Below are 19,228 nucleotides of genomic sequence, written 5' to 3' on the forward strand. Positions count from 1 at the left end.
AAGAAGGAATTTGAGTATTTTGTTAACAGGCAACCTAAAATTTACAACTTGAAAAAACTGATAATGTTGTAGGCAGCCTTACATTCAAAAATCCTTACTGTTATTTTTCCCCAGTAACTCTGTCAGGGATAAGCTATTGCATCTCTCAGTCATAATCAAGTGTGATGAAAATTAGTCTGAAAAGTAAATGTGTGACGAAACAACAAGGAGGTACATATCAACACAGAGGTTGCAACGGCCCACAGTGCTTGCACTAAAGCGAAGATCTTCACTGTTTCACTGTCAAGTTTAGGCCTCTTTTCACAAATGTGAAAAGAAGGATGTTTTAAATTAGCCTCAACTACTGCATGACTAGGTTTGATTAAGAGATGGTTTCTACTGCACTTTAGGAAACTAGGTTGTGCCAGCTCTGTGAATAGTCCAAGAGAAAGAAAATGGGTGGGAATGAGAAATCATCTAGGTACCTCATTTTAAACACTTCCTCCCACTCCAGAACTCTAGTAGACAAATATATTTATATCCATTTCTGAACAAGATTCAGGTATATAACACAAAGGTATATGATAAGCACCTTTAACCAGTGCAGTGCTTTTACACCAATTTAAAACTACTGATTCCAAAATGCAAAGCTTTGACTAAAATAGTTCTGTACAATGAAATGATGGCTATGTTGGGATAATTTCTGTATGTGTAGATAAGCCTCCCATAAATAATCTACTATGCATTTTTAAATTAAGTTGAAAAGCTTCTAACACTTTTTGAAAAATTAATGTGGACATTTTTGAGAAAACAGAAGGAAAACAACAAAAAAACAGCAAAGAGAACTTAAATAAAACCATTAAAACCCCCAAACATTAAAATTCTGACCCTCCCTCCCCAGGAGTTGATCTTATATGCTACAGTTAAATATATAAGCAACTCTCACATGTTTTCCTTTGCGTACAGATTACTGACATTGCTACAGGTTAAGACTGAGTTCTAAAGCTGTTTCTGTTACTACTGAGTGCTTGCTTTTCAACATTTTAAAGTGAAGATGTGAACAAACCTTTGAAAAGTGACTGAATATTTCAATGCCAATATATTTTGCATGTAAAATATAAAAATCTCTGTGTTGCATTTGAAATCTGATAAATATTTATTATCAATGCTGTTTGCTTTTAATCTGTTCAGGATATCGTTCCTCCAGCTTTTTAGTACTTAAACAAAAATGGCATTTACATTACAACATTGCTTGCCAACAATCTCATTTTCTGGTTTAGTCAGCAGCCTTCATGCTTGATTAGTCTTTAATTATACAAATACCTACATATTTAAAAAGTTTTCCTTTTTCCATACTTTGAGCATGTAATTATTTTCTCTTGCATGCAATAACCTTTAATTTTAGGATTAAGCAACTGATTCTCTTTAGTATGGATGGATTTTTTCAAGTGTTAAAGCAAATTTGGTTATTGTATTATGAGTAGGAAAATTAACTTTAGTAAAACCTTTCATTAGTGCATTTGACAGTGCACTGAGCAGCTGACAGAAACTTCAAAATATTCAAAATACTTGAAAACAAAATAGATACCAAAACTGTGTCCTCTGATATTAACAGCAATGCTTCTCTAAATTCAGTGAGTGACTAAGGCTATGCAATTCCTCTTTTCAGTATTCCTTGCTTCTGTAGTATTAGTTTTACAGCAGTGCCCAGGAGCCCAGTGCAAGATCAGTCTCATTGCATTATACAAAAAAAAAAAAAGACCCAAACCAAACCAAAACAGCAACAACAACCAATCAAAAGAAAAACAAACAACAACAAACAACAACCACAACAACTGTAAAAGTTTGAAGTCTAAACAAATCAAATAATGGTGGGAGAATCAACAAAAACAAAAACGATAGAGCTTGGACAGCAGTCAGGCATTCTTGACTCCAACAACCCAGTTATGAGGGAAAATTGTTTCCTGGTGCAAATTGTTTTTCAGAAGTAAATTCAATAATCAGAGGCACAACTTGATAATGAGATTAAAGTTAAATGTGTGGATTGTATGGAGTGATGAAGAGACACATACCCTGCCCTATCCTTTCTTCTCTGCAGTTTTCACTCATGAGTGCGTGGACTGCAGAGATTGGGTCTACAGGACTGACATATGTTGTCTCTATACCTGCTTGTACATTTGAAGTACTAGTGACTTCCCCCTAGACATACTCTTTGAACGTCTACAGGGAAAACATCAAGGATTTTTTGAATGGCTTGGTTTTCCACAAGTTTTGCTTATTCCTATATTTGTTTTACATGAACTGAAAATTCTGTCAGACATACATTTTGATTGTATTGAGAACATGTTTCACAGACAGAAGACAGTTGAAAAGAAAAAAAAAAAAAAAAAAAAGGAGGTTGTAATTCTAGAAATCAGGGAAGGAGAAGAGGGGAAAGTCTTCCTAATGGCATATTGAGCTTGCTCCTGTCTCATTTGTTAGCTGTGTGAAACCTGCCAACTTCCCTAGTAGAGTTAGTTCTTGTTATAAAGTGAAAAGTTGCAGAGGTAGTTTAGAAACATACTCAGCATCTTATTGCAGACTGGTGATCACTGATAAAATTTCAGCCTTTCACAATACTAGTCCTTCTGTTTTCTGGTGTCTCTCTCCCAGTGGAAAAGGTCAGTAAGAATAAAGGCACTGTGGATAACAAAGACATTGCTTTTCTACACTCTCCTCCTAACAACATTTTACTTTTCCTCCTAAAAATCAGGCTTTGTCTCTGGGGAATTGCATGCTGTTGGAAGCTGTGCTTTTTGATGAATACAGTGAATAAGATAGCCTCTTCCTTACTTGCCCCTTCCTGGACCGTGATCCCAGTATAACTCTGCTCCACATTAGCCACCCTCACATGGCCCATAGAGCACCCATGTTGGCAGCCCCAGGTGGCACCCTGTGAGGTGTCCCCATGTCCCTGGGGAAAGGTCAAGAGGAAATCAGCCCTTCAGCATCTCCTGTCCCAGCTGCTGACACCAGTTCATAAGGAGAGCATTGCCCATGCTGGGAGAAGAGCCAAAAGAGACAGCACACCAGTAGTTTTTTGTCTGTCCAGCAGGTTGCAAAAGCAACTAGAAGATCACAGTAATGAAAATCATGGCAGCATTAGCAACCAGATTTTCTTTTTTTTTTTTCTTTTTCTTTTTTTTTTTTTTGTATCACTCATTACAACATTCATTCAGAAATATCTTCTGATATCAATTTACTGGCCATTGCTATGACAAATTATTGTTCTGTAGCATAGATGCTGATGTTACTGCATCCATATTTTTAGGCTTTTCTTTATAACATCTGTAATTTTGATAAGAGTCTAGGGTTGTCTCTGTTCCAATTGCTTCCCTGGTGTTATTTATAAACATGTAAGTATTTCCTAACACATATACAAAGATATTGCAACAATGATTGCTGCTTTAAAGAATCTCAGCTCTTTCAAGATCCAAAATTCACCATCATCAGTCTTTTATTAAAAAGATAATGTTAGCAATATGTGATTTGCTACTTTCATGTACCTATTTTTCTCCTTTGGAAACTCATCTTTGCCTTCCAATCTCTTCCAAAAGCATAACCCAGCTTCATTCTCTAAATCTAGAGTCCTCGTGGGAAATTTAATCATGTCTAAGCTATCAGAAATAAGTCAAGTTCCTCTCCTGAAGGAAATTCCTCTAGTTTAAGATATAGTTGCTGATGCAAATGGTAAGCTGAAATATTGAAATTTTTCAGAAAAAAAATAAATTAAAAAAAAAAACCCTTCCATTTGAAAATGATGAACCATTTCAGCAGATTTCAAATAATCACTGAATTAAAGTTTTCAATTTCTTTTGTTAAATCAATATTTTTGGGCAACTCAAGGTAATAAATCGTTTATACACAACTTAAGCTATTTTTAAACAAAGCTTTTCCCCAGCTTTTTCAATTTCCCATATCTAAAGGAGTTTGGGATTTTTTTGGTTGACAGAATTTTTTGGAGGCTGGAGGTCTATAAAATTATGTAGAATTGCATCATGCTTGAGAAACAAACAAACAAACAAACAAAAAACAACAAGAAAACCCAGAACATTTATGATAAGTTGAAGTTACCACAATATTAAAATAAAAAAATTGCATGTTTCACAGGTAAGACAAAAATATTTCTGAGACTCACAGTAACAGTGCTCATCTAGTTTCTTGTTCTCTTTCCTTTACTTCATTTCCATTCTCAGCTGGTGGCAAATATCTTCATTTCTTGATGTTGTCCTGGATCAGCAGCAAAAAATACAGTGGTGCTTGTACACGGACAGGTTGTCCTAAAAATCTTTCAGACTTTTCTTGTAGCAGGAGTATTAGAAATCTCACAGGAGATTTCTCTTCCAGATTAAAATTTTATAGTGGTGTCCCTCCAGACCCACAACCTGTCTCTTTCCTCCTCTTGTGGTTTCAACCAGTGATTTATACATTAAGAAAAAATAAATTTAGAGTATGTAGTCTACCACAAGTATATCACTTAAAAATGAATTTTAGAATCATTACATATTCAAGATATCAAGTCTGATTGTTTATTTCTTACCAGCACATTTATTCTAATGATGTGCTGATATATACCTATTTGCTTTAGTTAGTCTTACATACTCATACCTTAACCCACCAGGAGTTCTTAGAAATACCCATTTGCTCACTTGTGCTTGAGGTGGCAACTTCTGACCTTTTAATTTTCCCTTTTCCACGTAATTAATTGTTGGTCACTTCAAACAAATATTGGTAGAGGAAGGGGGAAGATGAAACAAGAAGGATTTGGAAAGCTCATGTTTCCAGCACAACCCCTTGGATAAAAAGATTGGTTTTTTTCGTTTGCCTAATTTGTTTCAAGTTGCACCACTAAGGTCAGGCTAAGCCAAGAGAATGAATGGAATAAACGTCCTGATGGGCTGCCTGAAGCTGCCTAGTGTTACAGATCAGCATAAAACCAGCTCTCTTCCCTGTGCCTGGGCCGATGTAACTCACTGGAGTGGCAAATTACATCAGACCTACAGCTGTAACCCGACATTATGATTAATTTGATCAGTAATTTCTCCTGTTTTTCATTTTAATCGGTGTGACTATTCTGCTGTGGCAGGTCTTTCAGATCTAATTAAGATAAATTTCAGAGTAAAAGACTTGGCAGAATTTTCGAGTCAAATCCAAGCGTCAAGTGTGAAGACCTGCAGCACCAGTCAATCAATTTCCAGTAAAGACGGCAGGCTGTAACTCAGCAATCAACCCATTAACACTTAAGCAAATTTCATAATCTCCAGTCCTGTGCTTAGTCACTCTTTCAAAACATTCTAACCACTAATAAAAAAGGAGAAAGTATTATGTTTTTTAAACATCTGTCTTAAACTGCATGTGCTAAAGCCACCAACAGAATCCACAAGTGGACACTGATAGATCTCTGTAATACGGATGAAAAAGGCTTAATTTTCAACTTTAAAACACAACTTGGGGTGATTTTTTTTTTTTTAGTTTTCAGATACTCATTAGTACAAGGAGCCTTGAATGGCATAATATCGAAACTACAACAGGTCTATAATATTCCTCCTCCAGCAAATTTAGCAGTCCCACCATGTGCTCTCTGTTCATTTCATCCACTTCCTTCCAGACAGAAGTTCTTCTCACACAGATCTAGAAACCTGTGATTATTTGTAATCTAAATATGTATATATTATAAAAACAAAGTGAAGAGTATGAAAAAAATAAGGGAAAATAAAGAAATAAAGCAGTACTTTGAGATATTCTATCTACATAAATTTTTGGAAATAGGAATGAAAAGAGAAATTAAGATAAATGACCGCTAGGAAGTGTGATCCACTGGTTTCAAAAGAGTATCTATGGAGATGTGTCATATTTTTCTGCCTGTAAGGCCCTCAAGAATTCTCCTGTCTGGTCAGAGAGACTCTGGGAAAAAAAGACCTTATAGAAATATGGATCCTTTTCCAGATTTGTCCTGGGATGATATTATTTATTTATTTCCCTATTTATTAAATACTTAGTTACTATAGAGACTTTATTAAATGCTCCTATTTCAGAAGCAAGAGCTCTGTTTTCCTCTCCTTCGGAGAATTCTCTAGCAAATGGTTTCCTATATTAGCCTCAGCTTCTGCCCCTTGGGTGCTAATAATGCCAGTTGTTTTGCTCTAAGATTAATTTCCTTTGCTTTAAATGTGAGTCAGACACCAGAACTCTGTGTGCTTCTGAAAATAGCAACACCTGCAGAGTATATTTGGATAGACCAGGCAGCCAGTGCTCCAAGTGAGATAAGGTTTCCTCAGGGAACAAAGAAACTGGCTTATAAAGTCTCTTTGAGAACCCTTAACATCTCTTTGCTCTGTTTAAACACAGTATTCGATAGCCTTTCACAGCGAAGACTCAATACCTCAAAGACCCCAAAAAGCTTCTAGGAGCCAGAAGATAGCTGAGGAGAAGATGCACTCAGGGTTCCCCCAGAAGGGATGAGGAGGATTCAGGAAGCACCCAGAAGAAATTAGAAGAGGAAAGGAGCTCTTGGATGCAATAAAACTCAAATCCAACAAATTTTCTCAAATAAGTTTCAAATTTCTGAAGAGGAATGTCTGTGTTAGTCACAGAACTACTACACTGGCAAAAGGAAAAGCCCAAAACAAAAGGAGTTGCTGAGAATCACAGCAGCACTTGGACACGTTAAAAGCATGTTTGCATGGTACATCAATATGATCGTGACTTTATAGTTAGTAGAAATTTTCAGATGAATACTGTCTTCTTCCACTCAAGAAGTCACCTTTACCAACTCAAAAAAAAAAAAAAAACCAAGAAAAAACAAAACAAAACAATACAAACAAAAACATTAAAATGTAAGAATACTCAGAAATCAAAAAATGTCATTAGATAAAGTTGTTCATAGCTTTCTGTTGAAAAGAGTGGAGGATGAAATCTGCAAAAACATTCTTAGGAGTCCACAAAAGTCAATTTAATTCAGAGGATTGCAGGGGAAGTTCCATGTTATTCATTTAGAGCTGAGATCTACATAATAGAATCATTGAATGGTTTGAGTTGGAAGGGTCCTTTAAGATCACCTAATTCCAAACTCCTGCTATATGCAGGGACACATCCCATTAGACCAGGTTGCTCAAAAACCCATCCAGCCTGGCCTTGAACACTTCCAGTGTGGGGGCATCCACAACCCCACCAAGCAACCTGTTCCAGTGTACCATCACCCTCATAGGAAAAGATTTCTTCTTAATATCCAGTCTAAATCTACCCTCTTTCAGTTAAAAACCATTTCCCCCTGTTATGTCGCCACTTGCCCCTGTTAAAAACCCCTTCCCCGCTTTCCTGTAGGCCCTCTTCAGGTACTGGAAGGTCCTCCTGAAGCCTTCTCTTCTTCAGGCTGAATAGCCCCCACTCTTTTAGCCTGTCTTTCCATACTTCCTGGAAACCTGCCTAAGGTCAGCACTCATTCTAAGCAGGTGATGGGTACAAAGCTTCCTGAATTAATGTGTGCTTGATGTGACTGTACTGCCTGTTGCCTTGTGTTCTATCTGACAACCAACTGACAATAAAATTGGGAAACTTTGGAAAGTGGGTAGCTTGAAGTAACTTGGGAACGGATTCTGACAGTCACACATTACTCAGCATTATGCAGTGGGAATGTTGGATTATGTTATCAAATTAAAAAAAGTTTCAATGGTATGACTGGTGTCATCATAATGATCAAGTTTTCTTGATCTCAGAAGCCAGTGAGCATGAGAAAATAAAACAGGTCTCAAATATGAACACAGACATAAACACAAGCCCCTTGACTATATTCCTTGTGAACTTAGCTTCCTTGTTCAAACAGAGAGTTCATTGTTTTTTCTCTATCTTAAAAGTATGTAAATTTACCATAGTGTCAGTACATGCTGAAATTTCTTTAAAGTGGTTTCTTCCTTAATGAGAAGCCAGCCAGTGAATGGGGCTGGGGGAAAAGAGAAGGGGAGATTTAGGTTTTTTTTGACCGTTGGAGCCTCAGGCATCTGTGTACACATTCTCCTTCATTTACAGCTGAGTGTTGCAGCCTTTCTGCTTTTCTTTTCTCCTTTGTTATAAAAGTGTTGAGGTGCCAAATACATTATTTAAGATTAGTATGAAAATTTAATCTGAAGGAGGTTCTGTTTTTGCTATCCTAGTTTTCTATTACTTGGAAGATTTTTTCTGCCGTTGTCATCTCCCCACTTCCTTTCTTCCCTCCTTTTATTATTATTTTTTTCTTGCTCATCATCTTCCGTCAGCTCCAGTTATTGCAGGTAGGCTTCTATGACAAAAAAGTGCTTTAGGAAATAGTTCTGAAAATGGTCAGAATAATTTTACAGTGGGGCAATCCCTGGGGGATTTCCTGTTTGTCTGTTCCTATTCGCACATGAACAGAGCAGTAGAAATCATTGGGAATTCTTCTAGTCCTATACTGTGACTATTTTTTTATTTTTATTTTTTATTTTTTTTGGTACATATGTCTGTAGGTAGGCTCATTTTACCCATACCACTAAAACAGAGAGCAAGTGTCAGTAGGAGAAGCTAACCTCCCATTTGGAGCCAGTTAAACATACCATGAGGATACAAATAACCTCATTCTGGCAGTCAAGCAGAAAAACTGGCTACTTAGTACTTGGCTTATCTAACTTTATATAGTCTATAATCAAGATCTTATGGCTCCAGAAATTTAAATGAATGGAAACTGCGTAAAAGTGCTGTTTTCAAGGTGCAACATGATGGCTATGCAAGAACCAATATTGTTTGCCCTGTAACAACATTAAAAATGCTCAGGAAAGTTATATTTGGAGAAGTATAGTTTCCCAGAAGTAAAAGTTGCAAAGTTCCCAACTTACAACATGAGCTAGGATGCCTTTTACCTTTTGATGGCTTTGTCTCAGTCAACTGACATAACAAAAGTAAAAATAAGACAACAATTATCTACAAGAGGAATTCCACCATTTTAAAATGAAGGGATGAGGGTCACAAACTGCTGAAATGCATCTCTGCTTTGGAAAATTCTCCTTGGATTTGCTATCTTTTGCATATCACCTATAACCTTTTTTCTGCTGTATTTTTGCCATCACTAGTATAAATCTGGGACATCGTTACTAATGCAACCACAAGAAGTCAGGCTGTGGAACCTAAAGTAAGGCTTTTTTTCACCCTTCTACATAATCATTAAAAGCCTTCCTAAATGTAATAGTTTTGTAACTACAATCCAACCCACTGAACTAAGTAAAGACTACTGATAAATTAGAGCACAGTATTAGAGAACATTCTGACAAGAATTGTTCTGAGAGTTTTAGCTGGTGTACTGTGCACCAGCATTATTAATTTCTGATCATCCAGCAACAGTACCTTAATCAGGTATACCTAAACAAGTCACTTTCATTTAATTTGCTTTCTGAAGGACATGACAGCATCTGTACATTTTGAGACATAATTGCTGTTATCCTTCAGAGTTTTTGAAACAAACACAATCATCCTCCCAAATTACTGACTTTCCATGACATTTTTTTTGAGGTTGCGTTGTTCTAAACTAATATCTCTCAGACAGATCCTGAATAATGTAAGAGGATAAAGCCCACATGAAAAAATCAAGAATTCAGAAATGAAATTTAAGCTAGCAAACTTTAACTTAGTTGATCTTTATTCCCTTAATATTCTTCAGACAAAACCCATTTCATTCTGCTTCATAAAAATCATTACCTTAGAGGCCATAGTATCTCTGAGTTTAGTTCTTGGCCTATTTTGAAGATAAAGCATTAGACATTAAAAAAAAATCCACATTCTAAGCAGCTGTTATGAACTGGATATATGAACTGTTGCTCTCTCCTTTTTTGCTTTATGCAAATACAATTAAAAACAATTTCAGATCCAGTCTTCAAGCTAAACCTATGAAGTTAAAACTGCTTTTCTCTGCAGGATTTAGAATGAAATGTCAAATTTCATGGAGGAGATCTCAGTATTGCTTCGTTGCAGAAAATATCCAACCACATTCTTAAACCATATATAAAATGCAAGAACTGCTCTTCTGGATTCATATCTGAGTATTACTTGTTTGCATATTAATGAGTTTCAGTGTTCTCAGTAATGTGACACAGCATGTTCAAGTTCTTAAATATTTCTTAATGAAGTATCTTAGGAAAACCTGAGGAGCATTACACTTGCTGTAGAACTGGCTAGAAGCCAAATCAGTGGCTGTTACATACATTCTTATGACTAGTCCTGAAGCACTAAGTCTAGGTTTCTCTTCTGGGTGTCCATACATAGCATACACATATAGGTGAACAAATTTGGGTATTTACAGCCACTATTTATATCAAGTATCAGAGAGGAAATAACTTAAACATCACCCCTCCCCTCTCAGTTTCTTTATTATTATTATTCTTTAAAGCTGCACCAGAGCTGACTGGGTTATAGTTCCTTCGCTGTTGCTCAGAAAGTATTCCAGTCATGTGGCTGGCTTAGCAGTACTGGCTGAACTCAGCCTAATGGGAGGCACAGACCTCTCACTTTAGCATTTTTCATAAAGTTTTTTGAACTAAAACCACCTTAGAATACTTGGATCCCATCTTCCACTGCTGTCTAGTCTGCCACACACAGAACATCCTCAGAAGGGTAGTTATGAGGATATGATTGCTAAAGAGAGTTATTTGCCAAGGTAACTCCATAAATACATTGACACTGGCACCTCCAATTCCTACGAAAGGAACTGTTGATTTTACTTACTTTTAATGTACATCTGTGAGATATGACCCTGCAGAGCCAATAGTGGAGTCATAGAACCACAGAATAACTGAGGCTGGAAAAGACCTCCAAGATCATCAGTCCAATAATCAAACCACCACCACCAGGCCACTAACTATGTCTCTCAGTGCCACATCTACCCTCTTCTTGAAAACTTCCAGGGACAGTGACTCCCTGGGCAGCCCATTCCAAAGCATTACCACTCTTTTTGAGAAGATTTTTTTTCCTAATTTCCAACATGAACTTCCTCTGGCACTACTTGAGGCCATTCCCTCTCATCCTATCACTGTCACCTGGTTGGAAAAAGCCAACCCCCGCCTCACTGCAACCTCCCTTCAGGTAGCTGTAGAGAGCAATGAGGTCTCCCCTGAGCCTCCTCTTTAGCGTAAACAATCCCAGTTCCCTCAGTCACTCCTCATAAGATTTGTGCTCCAGAACCTTCATCATCTTCACTGAACTTTTTGGACACACTCCAGGGCCTAGAAACTGCTCCTCTTGATCTGTACCTGGAGATTACAGGTGAGATTACAAATACTGACAATCAAAAGAGATTTAAATTGGGAACAGAGAATGTACAAGAGCTAAGACTCCAGGTTCAGATTTCATGTTATATATTCACTGAGATCATCCTCTTCCCTACTTTTTGAACCCTAATTTCTTTAAGCTATTTTCTATTCTGTGAGCTAATTTCTGTTCTGTCTGGAAAATGGAATGTACATCATTAAGTTCTGAAGTAAAAGAGTTCAGTAGGCAGTTATAGCAACATACAGAATTTGTAATTAGTATGCATACACTAAAGCTTCACCAAAACACTGAAATGTAACAGAAGCACCTGTCTCTATATTTTGATAATTTGCATACTAAAGGATCCCAAAGCAGTAACTAGCATGACAGACTGGGCATTAAGTGGTGTCTAAGAAGCCTTTAAGACAATTTAAAAGAGAAACACTAGAAACATTATACTACACTCAGGAGTAAAGGACACATTTACCATGGAATTTTAAGTCTGTTATCTAAACCATTAAAAAATCAGATTTGATGCAATTAGTTGCAACTTGGGCTAATGCAACTTTAACTGGCCATATGGCACACACAGCTTATTGCACACCAGTTCTCTTAATTGCTTCAAAAAGGATTTTGTAATTATTAAGCTAATGCAGTTTAATTTCTGTAGCAAATGGCAGAAGCCGGCCGTGTAAATAAAACTTTTGAAATGGGGTCTCAGAATTTAGAGAATAAAGTGGACAGAGTTTGCTCAATATTACTAGCTTGCTTCTCAGTGCAGTTTCAATACCCAACAAAAGAGGCAGTGGTCACTTTTAAGATCACCCTGGTATTTATTCAGAATCACACTTGCTAGCATAGTCAAAGATGTTCCTGCAGAACATGAATACTGCATGAAGCATATTGTGTGAGAAGACCTAAGTGGAAGAAATTCAGACAATTGTTTTATAGTTCTCCTATTTCTGTACAGGAGTTCTAAGATGGGAAGAGCCCAGTATCAGTTTGAGTGCCGTTGCTGTTGACGTGGTCTATTAGAAAACATTCACGTTGGTAGAGTGAGCTCTAAGTACTGGTATTAATTCTGTCATTCTGATCTCTGGAGTCTATGCTATGCCTCTTAAAAGAAGTATTTGATCCTTAACAGGACAAGCTTTAGGACTGGATTCAAGAGGAACTGTATTCCACCCATCCATCTCTTGCACACATACACTAGTGGAAGTTCTATTTCTTTTGGGGACCATCAGGATCCCCTGCTAATGAGCAGTTAACTTTGTGCTCTAATAAGTTATCATGTGGTGTGACTGCTGGGAAAATGCTGTTTGAAAAGGTCTATGGAAAAAAGCCACACGATAGTTTTCTATGGGTTTTGTGATTTGGGCTTTAAGAACAAAAGACGTTTACTCTTCAGAAAGAAACAAGCTAGGACCGTCATTAATTATGTTTTTCTGACTTACCTTTTGGTCTTGTTCTAAGCTGCTTGACTAAAAAGATTAACTACTATGAGGTAGAATTTATTTTGTATGGTCAGAAGTCCATTTGATTTCCCCCTGAAAAGGGAGTATGCACTTCCTTTTAATAAATCACTAGAGATTTGTACTCAACGCCTTACCTGCAAGGGATTTGGTGAAGTAAGAGGAGATGGAAGGCCATGTCCTGGTGACTGGCTTGGTTTCTGAGGGGAACTGGAGGACTGTGGGACTGAAGGCTGCTGACTCTGGCTCTGGGGCTGTGTTTGGTTCTGCTGTGGAGGCGCTGATGGCTGTGGCTGTGGCTGCTGGGTCTGCTGAGGTGGCTGTGGAGTCTGTGTCTGTTGAGTCTGTTGCTGCTGCTGCTGGCTTTGCTGCTGCTGCTGCTGCCCTTGCTGCTGCTGCTGCTGCTGTTGATGTTGGAGCTGCTGAAGATGCTGAAGCTGTTGAAGCTGTGAGTTCAGGGATGAGGTAGCTGTGAATTGAAGACAGAGGAGTTATGTAGGTTTCAGCATTACCTATCATGTTAAAGACATCCTGGATTAAGTTCTGGTTCTATATTATACTGTGGAGCATGCTGCCCACTAAGGTCAACTGGCCTCAGACTTCAGGTTGTGGCAACAAATCAATGAATACATTCCCATCAATAAATGCCGTGGTTCTGTGCTGAGATGGGCTTCTGTGGAGACAATGAAAGCTAACCTCCAGTGGGGCTACAACTCTGTACACTGTGAAGGCCTCCAAGTTGAGTGGCAGTCTTAGCTCAGACAATGTTACAACTGAAGCCAGTGGGAACTCTTCCTGACCAAAGAAGAGTCTGAGGACATCACTGTACATACTGTGGCAAGCACTCATAACATGAACTGGTGCTGTTACACAGAGCAGGATAAAGTCATAGCTGTAAAATAAAAAGTGCTCTGTAAAGAGCTCTTTAACATCTATATGCAAAAGGAATAAAAAAATAAAACATTCTACAGTTAATTTTTTGGTAAAATACATAGGTAGAAAAAATATTCAATAAAATGCATGTCTCTGAAATTACAGCTGTTGTGACCCTGGTGACCATTAACTTAAAAACACACATGATAGCCCATGCAAAATAAATCAACCTGGAGAAAGCATAGACTCCATTAATTCCTCCAGCAGAATTCAGAACCAAAGGCCCTAAAGTCAAAAGGGTGGCAAGTAAAAGTATGATCTTAAGGCATATGAGAACAAAGAAAGGAGGTGTGTATACCAGAAAGCAATTGCGTAGACAAATATTAACCATACCACGAAGCACCTAGGATGATATAGAATGCTCTTCACCAATTCCATCTGTAGATATGTACACAGAGATGGAAGAAGAACCCCAATTCCCATGAGAAAAAAAATCGATTAGAACCAGCTCTTTAACTTGTGAAGGCTACCTCCTCACCTGTGGTGGCTTACCTGTCTGGACAAATCATTGATACCAGGAAAGAAGACTTCAAATACAACATGTTCCTACTGCTTCCATTGAGAAATTAATGCAATGAGTGGTGTAGTTTATAATTTATGTGGCTCACAGAAAGGAACAAAAGGTCATTTTATATCAAATGTGCGCTACTGGGAAGAATAAGTCTTCTTCATAGAAAATTAAGATATAGTAATTTATTTATTTATCTTTCTGTGCTGCAATAGTCCTCAAACCCTCTTCTACTATATAGCACTCTTATAGGCCATGGCTTGGAAAAATGGATTTGAAAAAATACCCTACATCGCATAGTGCATTGAGTTATGTAGTAAGGGACAGGAAAAAGAATTCAAGGTGCAGAGGAAGACATCTATAGAAATATTTTTGGAATACAGAACATATCTTCCTTCTCAAGGTATGCCTTTCACCTAGAATTTGGAAAATATGGCAATTAAAGTGATGCTAAAAGTATCAATCTAGCATAACATGAAGAGAAGATGGAGGGATCACTGTATTTTGATAACATAAATCTGCAAAAACAGGACTGTGCTAAATTTCTACCAATGATCATATGATTGAACTTAGAGTATACAAAAAATATCTGTTGATACAATGCTAATGGTAAAAGAATAACTGCCTGGATCTGGTAAAATGGTGACATGCAAGGAGCCCAAAATAGAAAAGAAATGAAGTAGCTTGAAAAATTAAATCAAATGAAGTGGTTACCAAAAAATATAACTTTATTCTGTTATATATTTGCATATGCCTCAAAGGAATCAGAAAAGTAATAATAAATAATATTACTGATGTTTCCCACCGAGCATACAATTTTTTTTCAGAATTCATTCATTTCAATATTTCTAAGCAGGGCTATTAGTTGCCTTTCAAGTGAGAAGCTATGGAGTCTAGAGCATAGACACAGACATAATGGTCTATATATGATTAGCACTGGACAAAAACCCACACTTTGTGAAATGTTGTTTTACTGAGTGTATGAATCTGCCTAAGAAAGAAATTGCTTATACATATAATTGCTTATACATAATGCTTATACATAATGGCATTTACTTGACAGAATGGTTATGCTAACAGTAGGATTTGGTTTCATCAACAAGTTGTGCCTTGGTCAGCTGTTGAACTGTTTTCTTTAAAATTAAATCCTTGAAGAATCATCATTCTTGACAAGGTCAGTACTCTGTTTAGTGTAAATTTTGATCTTCATGCTCTTTCTTCTGCCAGCCCATATAACAGGGGACATAATCCAGATGGAAGAAAAAGAGAAAAAACCACCTCAACACCCCTTTCTTATCCAAACCTTTACATGTTCAGGTCCTACTGAACTGCTAATTTAACTGGTGCTGAACAGCCATTGCCAACATACTTCTGTGCATTAAAATTTCAGCAGATACAATCACTCACACACATCCAGTGAATTAAGAGGGTATAAAGATGAAAATGTCAAGGTTGGCACGTCCAGAACTCACAGATGATGACTCAGTGTGGAGATTTTCTTCATTCCTTATCTGGGGGTAGAAAAACTTTGGATTCAGTATTGCTGTATACTTTACTGTTGGCCACTGAAGGAATATCAGTGTCTCTACCATTCACTTTTTGTGCTGGTGTGGAAGATGGTCCCTTGAGGAAAATTGTGGTGATGGAGAAAAAAAGTTACTTCATGGAGAAATTTTCAAGTTCATTTCCAGCAACTGCATAAAATTATTCAAATAAATTCTTCTGTTTTCATATAATTCCTTTAGAAAGCCTCTTTGAAGACATGCATTGAAGTGGCTTTGCGAGGCACAATTATTTAGCATGCTGTAGCTAAACAATCAGAAAGGGAACTGGAAGAACTGTTATATCAGGCAAAAGGTTTCCTAAAGGCACACAGTAAGTGCACTGTAAGAGGGATTTTAGGGCTCTGGATCCTGCCTTCACTCCAGTGTTCGTACTGCCTGATTGCACTGCCTCTCACAATGTATATACCATCCACTGCAGAGGTTGTGTCACATTATTGTTTGTAATCAAATCCAATCCAGCTCCCAGAGCTTGCTTGCATACCTCATCCATTATAAATCGTATACCTGTCTAGCATTTGTCACTTCTGCAGAGCTTACAGACTGATGGAATTTCAGGTGGTACAACAGTGCTATGTCTGCATGTATAAAAGATAACACACACTGCCTACCTACCACTCAGGAATCTTTTTATGATTTACTGGCTAACAGCTGGGTAAAACTTTGACATCTTTAAGTGACGAGTGCATACTTCCTTTCAGAATTGTATTCAAGATTAAAAAAAAAAAAAAAAGAAAAAAATACAGAAAAAAAAAACCCAAAAAACAGAATAAGCAGTCTTTCCTATGGCTAAAAAGTAACATAAAATGAATAACTTTAAAAAGGAGATAATTAACTAATAATGCATACAAGCTACCAAAAATATATATATGTATATAAATATATCCACAAAAGCTGAGTGATAGTACATCTTTCTTTAACAAAAGTACATGTTGTATCTATAATAAATGTCCGACAAGCTGCTAAGAAAAACTTCTTATGAGGACATGAGTGGTTTTCAAACTTAAATTTTACTGTAATTTCTTGGTTTGAATTTCTGCAGTGCCACAGCAGGCTTCCCAAAGGGATCATCCTACATTTTATGATCCTACTTTAAGCAGATTATGCTTAACAAGGATATCAAAGTGTTTATATTGAAGTAAGAGATATGAAGGTATGATGTACAAATGGATGGTCAAGAGTCACTAAAAACAAAATTTCTGATCTCCAGGGTCACCTGCTTCAGTACTTGTCATGGACCTTAGACCACTTTAAGGACTTAGAGATCATTATGGTCCACAGAGCACATTCCTTGAGTTCCTTTTGAGAATCCAATAAGTACAATGCTGCTTTGCATTTATGAAATTTGCACAAAATATGTTCTTTCTGTGATCTTATATCTTCTTTTCCTCTGTTTATTAACTACACAGGAAACTACAGTGAAGCTAAAACAAACATCTGTCAAGCAGAATGGTGCAATGGGAAGAAGTCAACTCTAATGCAACTGTACTCAAAGCAGCAGTGTCACTTTGTGAAACATTCTGATCCATGACAGGGATAACGATTGAATAATTTGCTTAGTAGAAAACCTGAAAAGGCTCTGCCTTCAAATCCCAATCCTGGTTATATTCACTGAAAGTAGTATTAACTGCCTGCTGCCTCTGGCTAATATATTATTGTATAAGCATGGCAATGGCTCTGGTAATATTTTAAATTAAAAAAATGCATTTTAACATTCAATCACATTTCAGAAAAAAAGGAAGGAATACAAGTAAGCCCACAAATGTTTACATAATGAAATCAGTGTAAAAATTATAACGCTTTTTTCACATCTCATTCATAATATAAACTGAGATTCTAAAGACCCTGACAGTGCTTGCCAGAATATCAAATTAATGCCCAGAGATTCAATTTGTATCTAGAATCTGCTCTTGTGGATAAACTTCACATAATGTCTGATTTATTTTATTAATGCTTTGTGTTTGTTTTTGTGTAAAGAAGAAGAGGGGATAGGAAGAATATGAAGCAATTTTAGCCTACAAAGGATTGTGTTACTCTATCCTCTATCTTCCTATTTACATAATTGCATAGATGTTCTTCAGTGCCTTGATATAATGCACAATGGACTAAAAAGGAGAAAAACATACATTAAAACTTCTCCAATTTGACTGAGCACAGAATTTGACTCTTGCAATTTCAAGAGCCTAATGCTTTTTCCACTTTCCCAGCAATGGAGAACGGATTTGCATTGCCTCAAACTAAACAATGTAACTAACTTAAGAATCTGGGCTTGTGTTTGAACTGACATGGCCTGCTTTTCTTTTCCACCCTATTGTTTCTCTTCTAATGAGGAATGTGCCTTTCTTTGAAACAGATTTCTGAAGACTACACATGCTGAACAGCCTAGTGCAAGTCTGTGTCTATACTCTCTCTCTCTCGAGTAATAAGGGGTAGGTTAGCCAAATAACCAATGTGGTTTCTGCATATGTTTGAACATTCTTTTAAGTACAAAATATGAGTTGTTTTAAACAATTTAGCATCTTCTTTGTGGAATAGAAAAAGAAAAAAGAAAAAAAAAAAAGGAAAAGTTGGATTCGTGACTGAAGAGATTAGTAATGGGATATACAGAGCACATTATTTCTGAATCACTGGTTCAAATCTAGTCTAGGTCAATACAAGGAACAAAAGTCACTGCACTTTAACAGCACTTTTGAGTGTTTTCTAACTTATAGAAGATGTATTAGATATATCAGAATTATAGAAGATGTATTCTCACACAGATACACACAGAAAGCCTGCACTGTAAACAGTCTGCCACACAGTCAAGCTAACAAATAGATGAACTCCAAATACCTATTAGGAAGATCATTAAGACTATGGGGGCACCAATTGATAGCTTTATTTGCATTTTGAGCTGAGAGACTGAGGATGGAAAGAGTAAGGAGACCACAACATCTTCTCTTTCCTAAATGTGATTCCTCAGCATTACAAATGCAGAACCCATACGGTATTATGCACTGGCAATGTTCTTCTGAACCAATTCTGCAGATAAACAGAGGGCTTTACTCTCTACTCTTCTCATATCCAGTATCCCTCACAAGCACTAAATTCACTTTAAAGAATATAAGCAATAAAAAGGAAGCATTAAGAAGCAAAGCATCATAATTTATCAGGTGTGATGTCTCCACATTTTGATGAATACTGGAACTTCCCTGAAAAATGATTCAGTGCATTAAATAAATCTGGCATTTATTTATTTATTTATTTATTTTCCTCCACCAAACTTTAAAATGTACAGTCCCCTAAAATCTGAAGAAGAATGAGCTTTTGTTCTAGGTAGGGATCTTGACTAAGCATCAGGGCAAGAATATTTGGAATAATTCCCATTTTGAGATAATCTAGGAGCAATTCCTCTAGTTTATGACAATACTTTGTGAGTAAAGTTCCCTGAGTGTGCTGTAAAAATTGTCTTAACCTATTTAAAATGCCCAAAGGCAAGAATAAGCTGG

General features: G+C 36.9%; 1 protein-coding gene across 3 annotated transcripts in view; it reads right to left on the bottom strand.

Annotated features, from left to right (window-relative positions):
* POU6F2 (POU class 6 homeobox 2) overlaps window positions 1-19,228 on the bottom strand; it is a 303,385-nt gene that overhangs the window by 80,278 nt on the left and 203,879 nt on the right. For all 3 annotated transcript variants that reach the window (XM_032442548.1, XM_015855018.2, XM_015855019.2), the window contains exon 5: window positions 12,875-13,206. In XM_032442548.1, the coding sequence (XP_032298439.1) occupies window positions 12,875-13,206 (332 nt within the window). The remainder of the gene's footprint in view (window positions 1-12,874; window positions 13,207-19,228) is intronic.

This window comes from Coturnix japonica, chromosome 2 (assembly GCF_001577835.2).
Source record: "Coturnix japonica isolate 7356 chromosome 2, Coturnix japonica 2.1, whole genome shotgun sequence".
In the NCBI taxonomy this organism is placed as follows: Eukaryota; Metazoa; Chordata; class Aves; order Galliformes; family Phasianidae; genus Coturnix; species Coturnix japonica.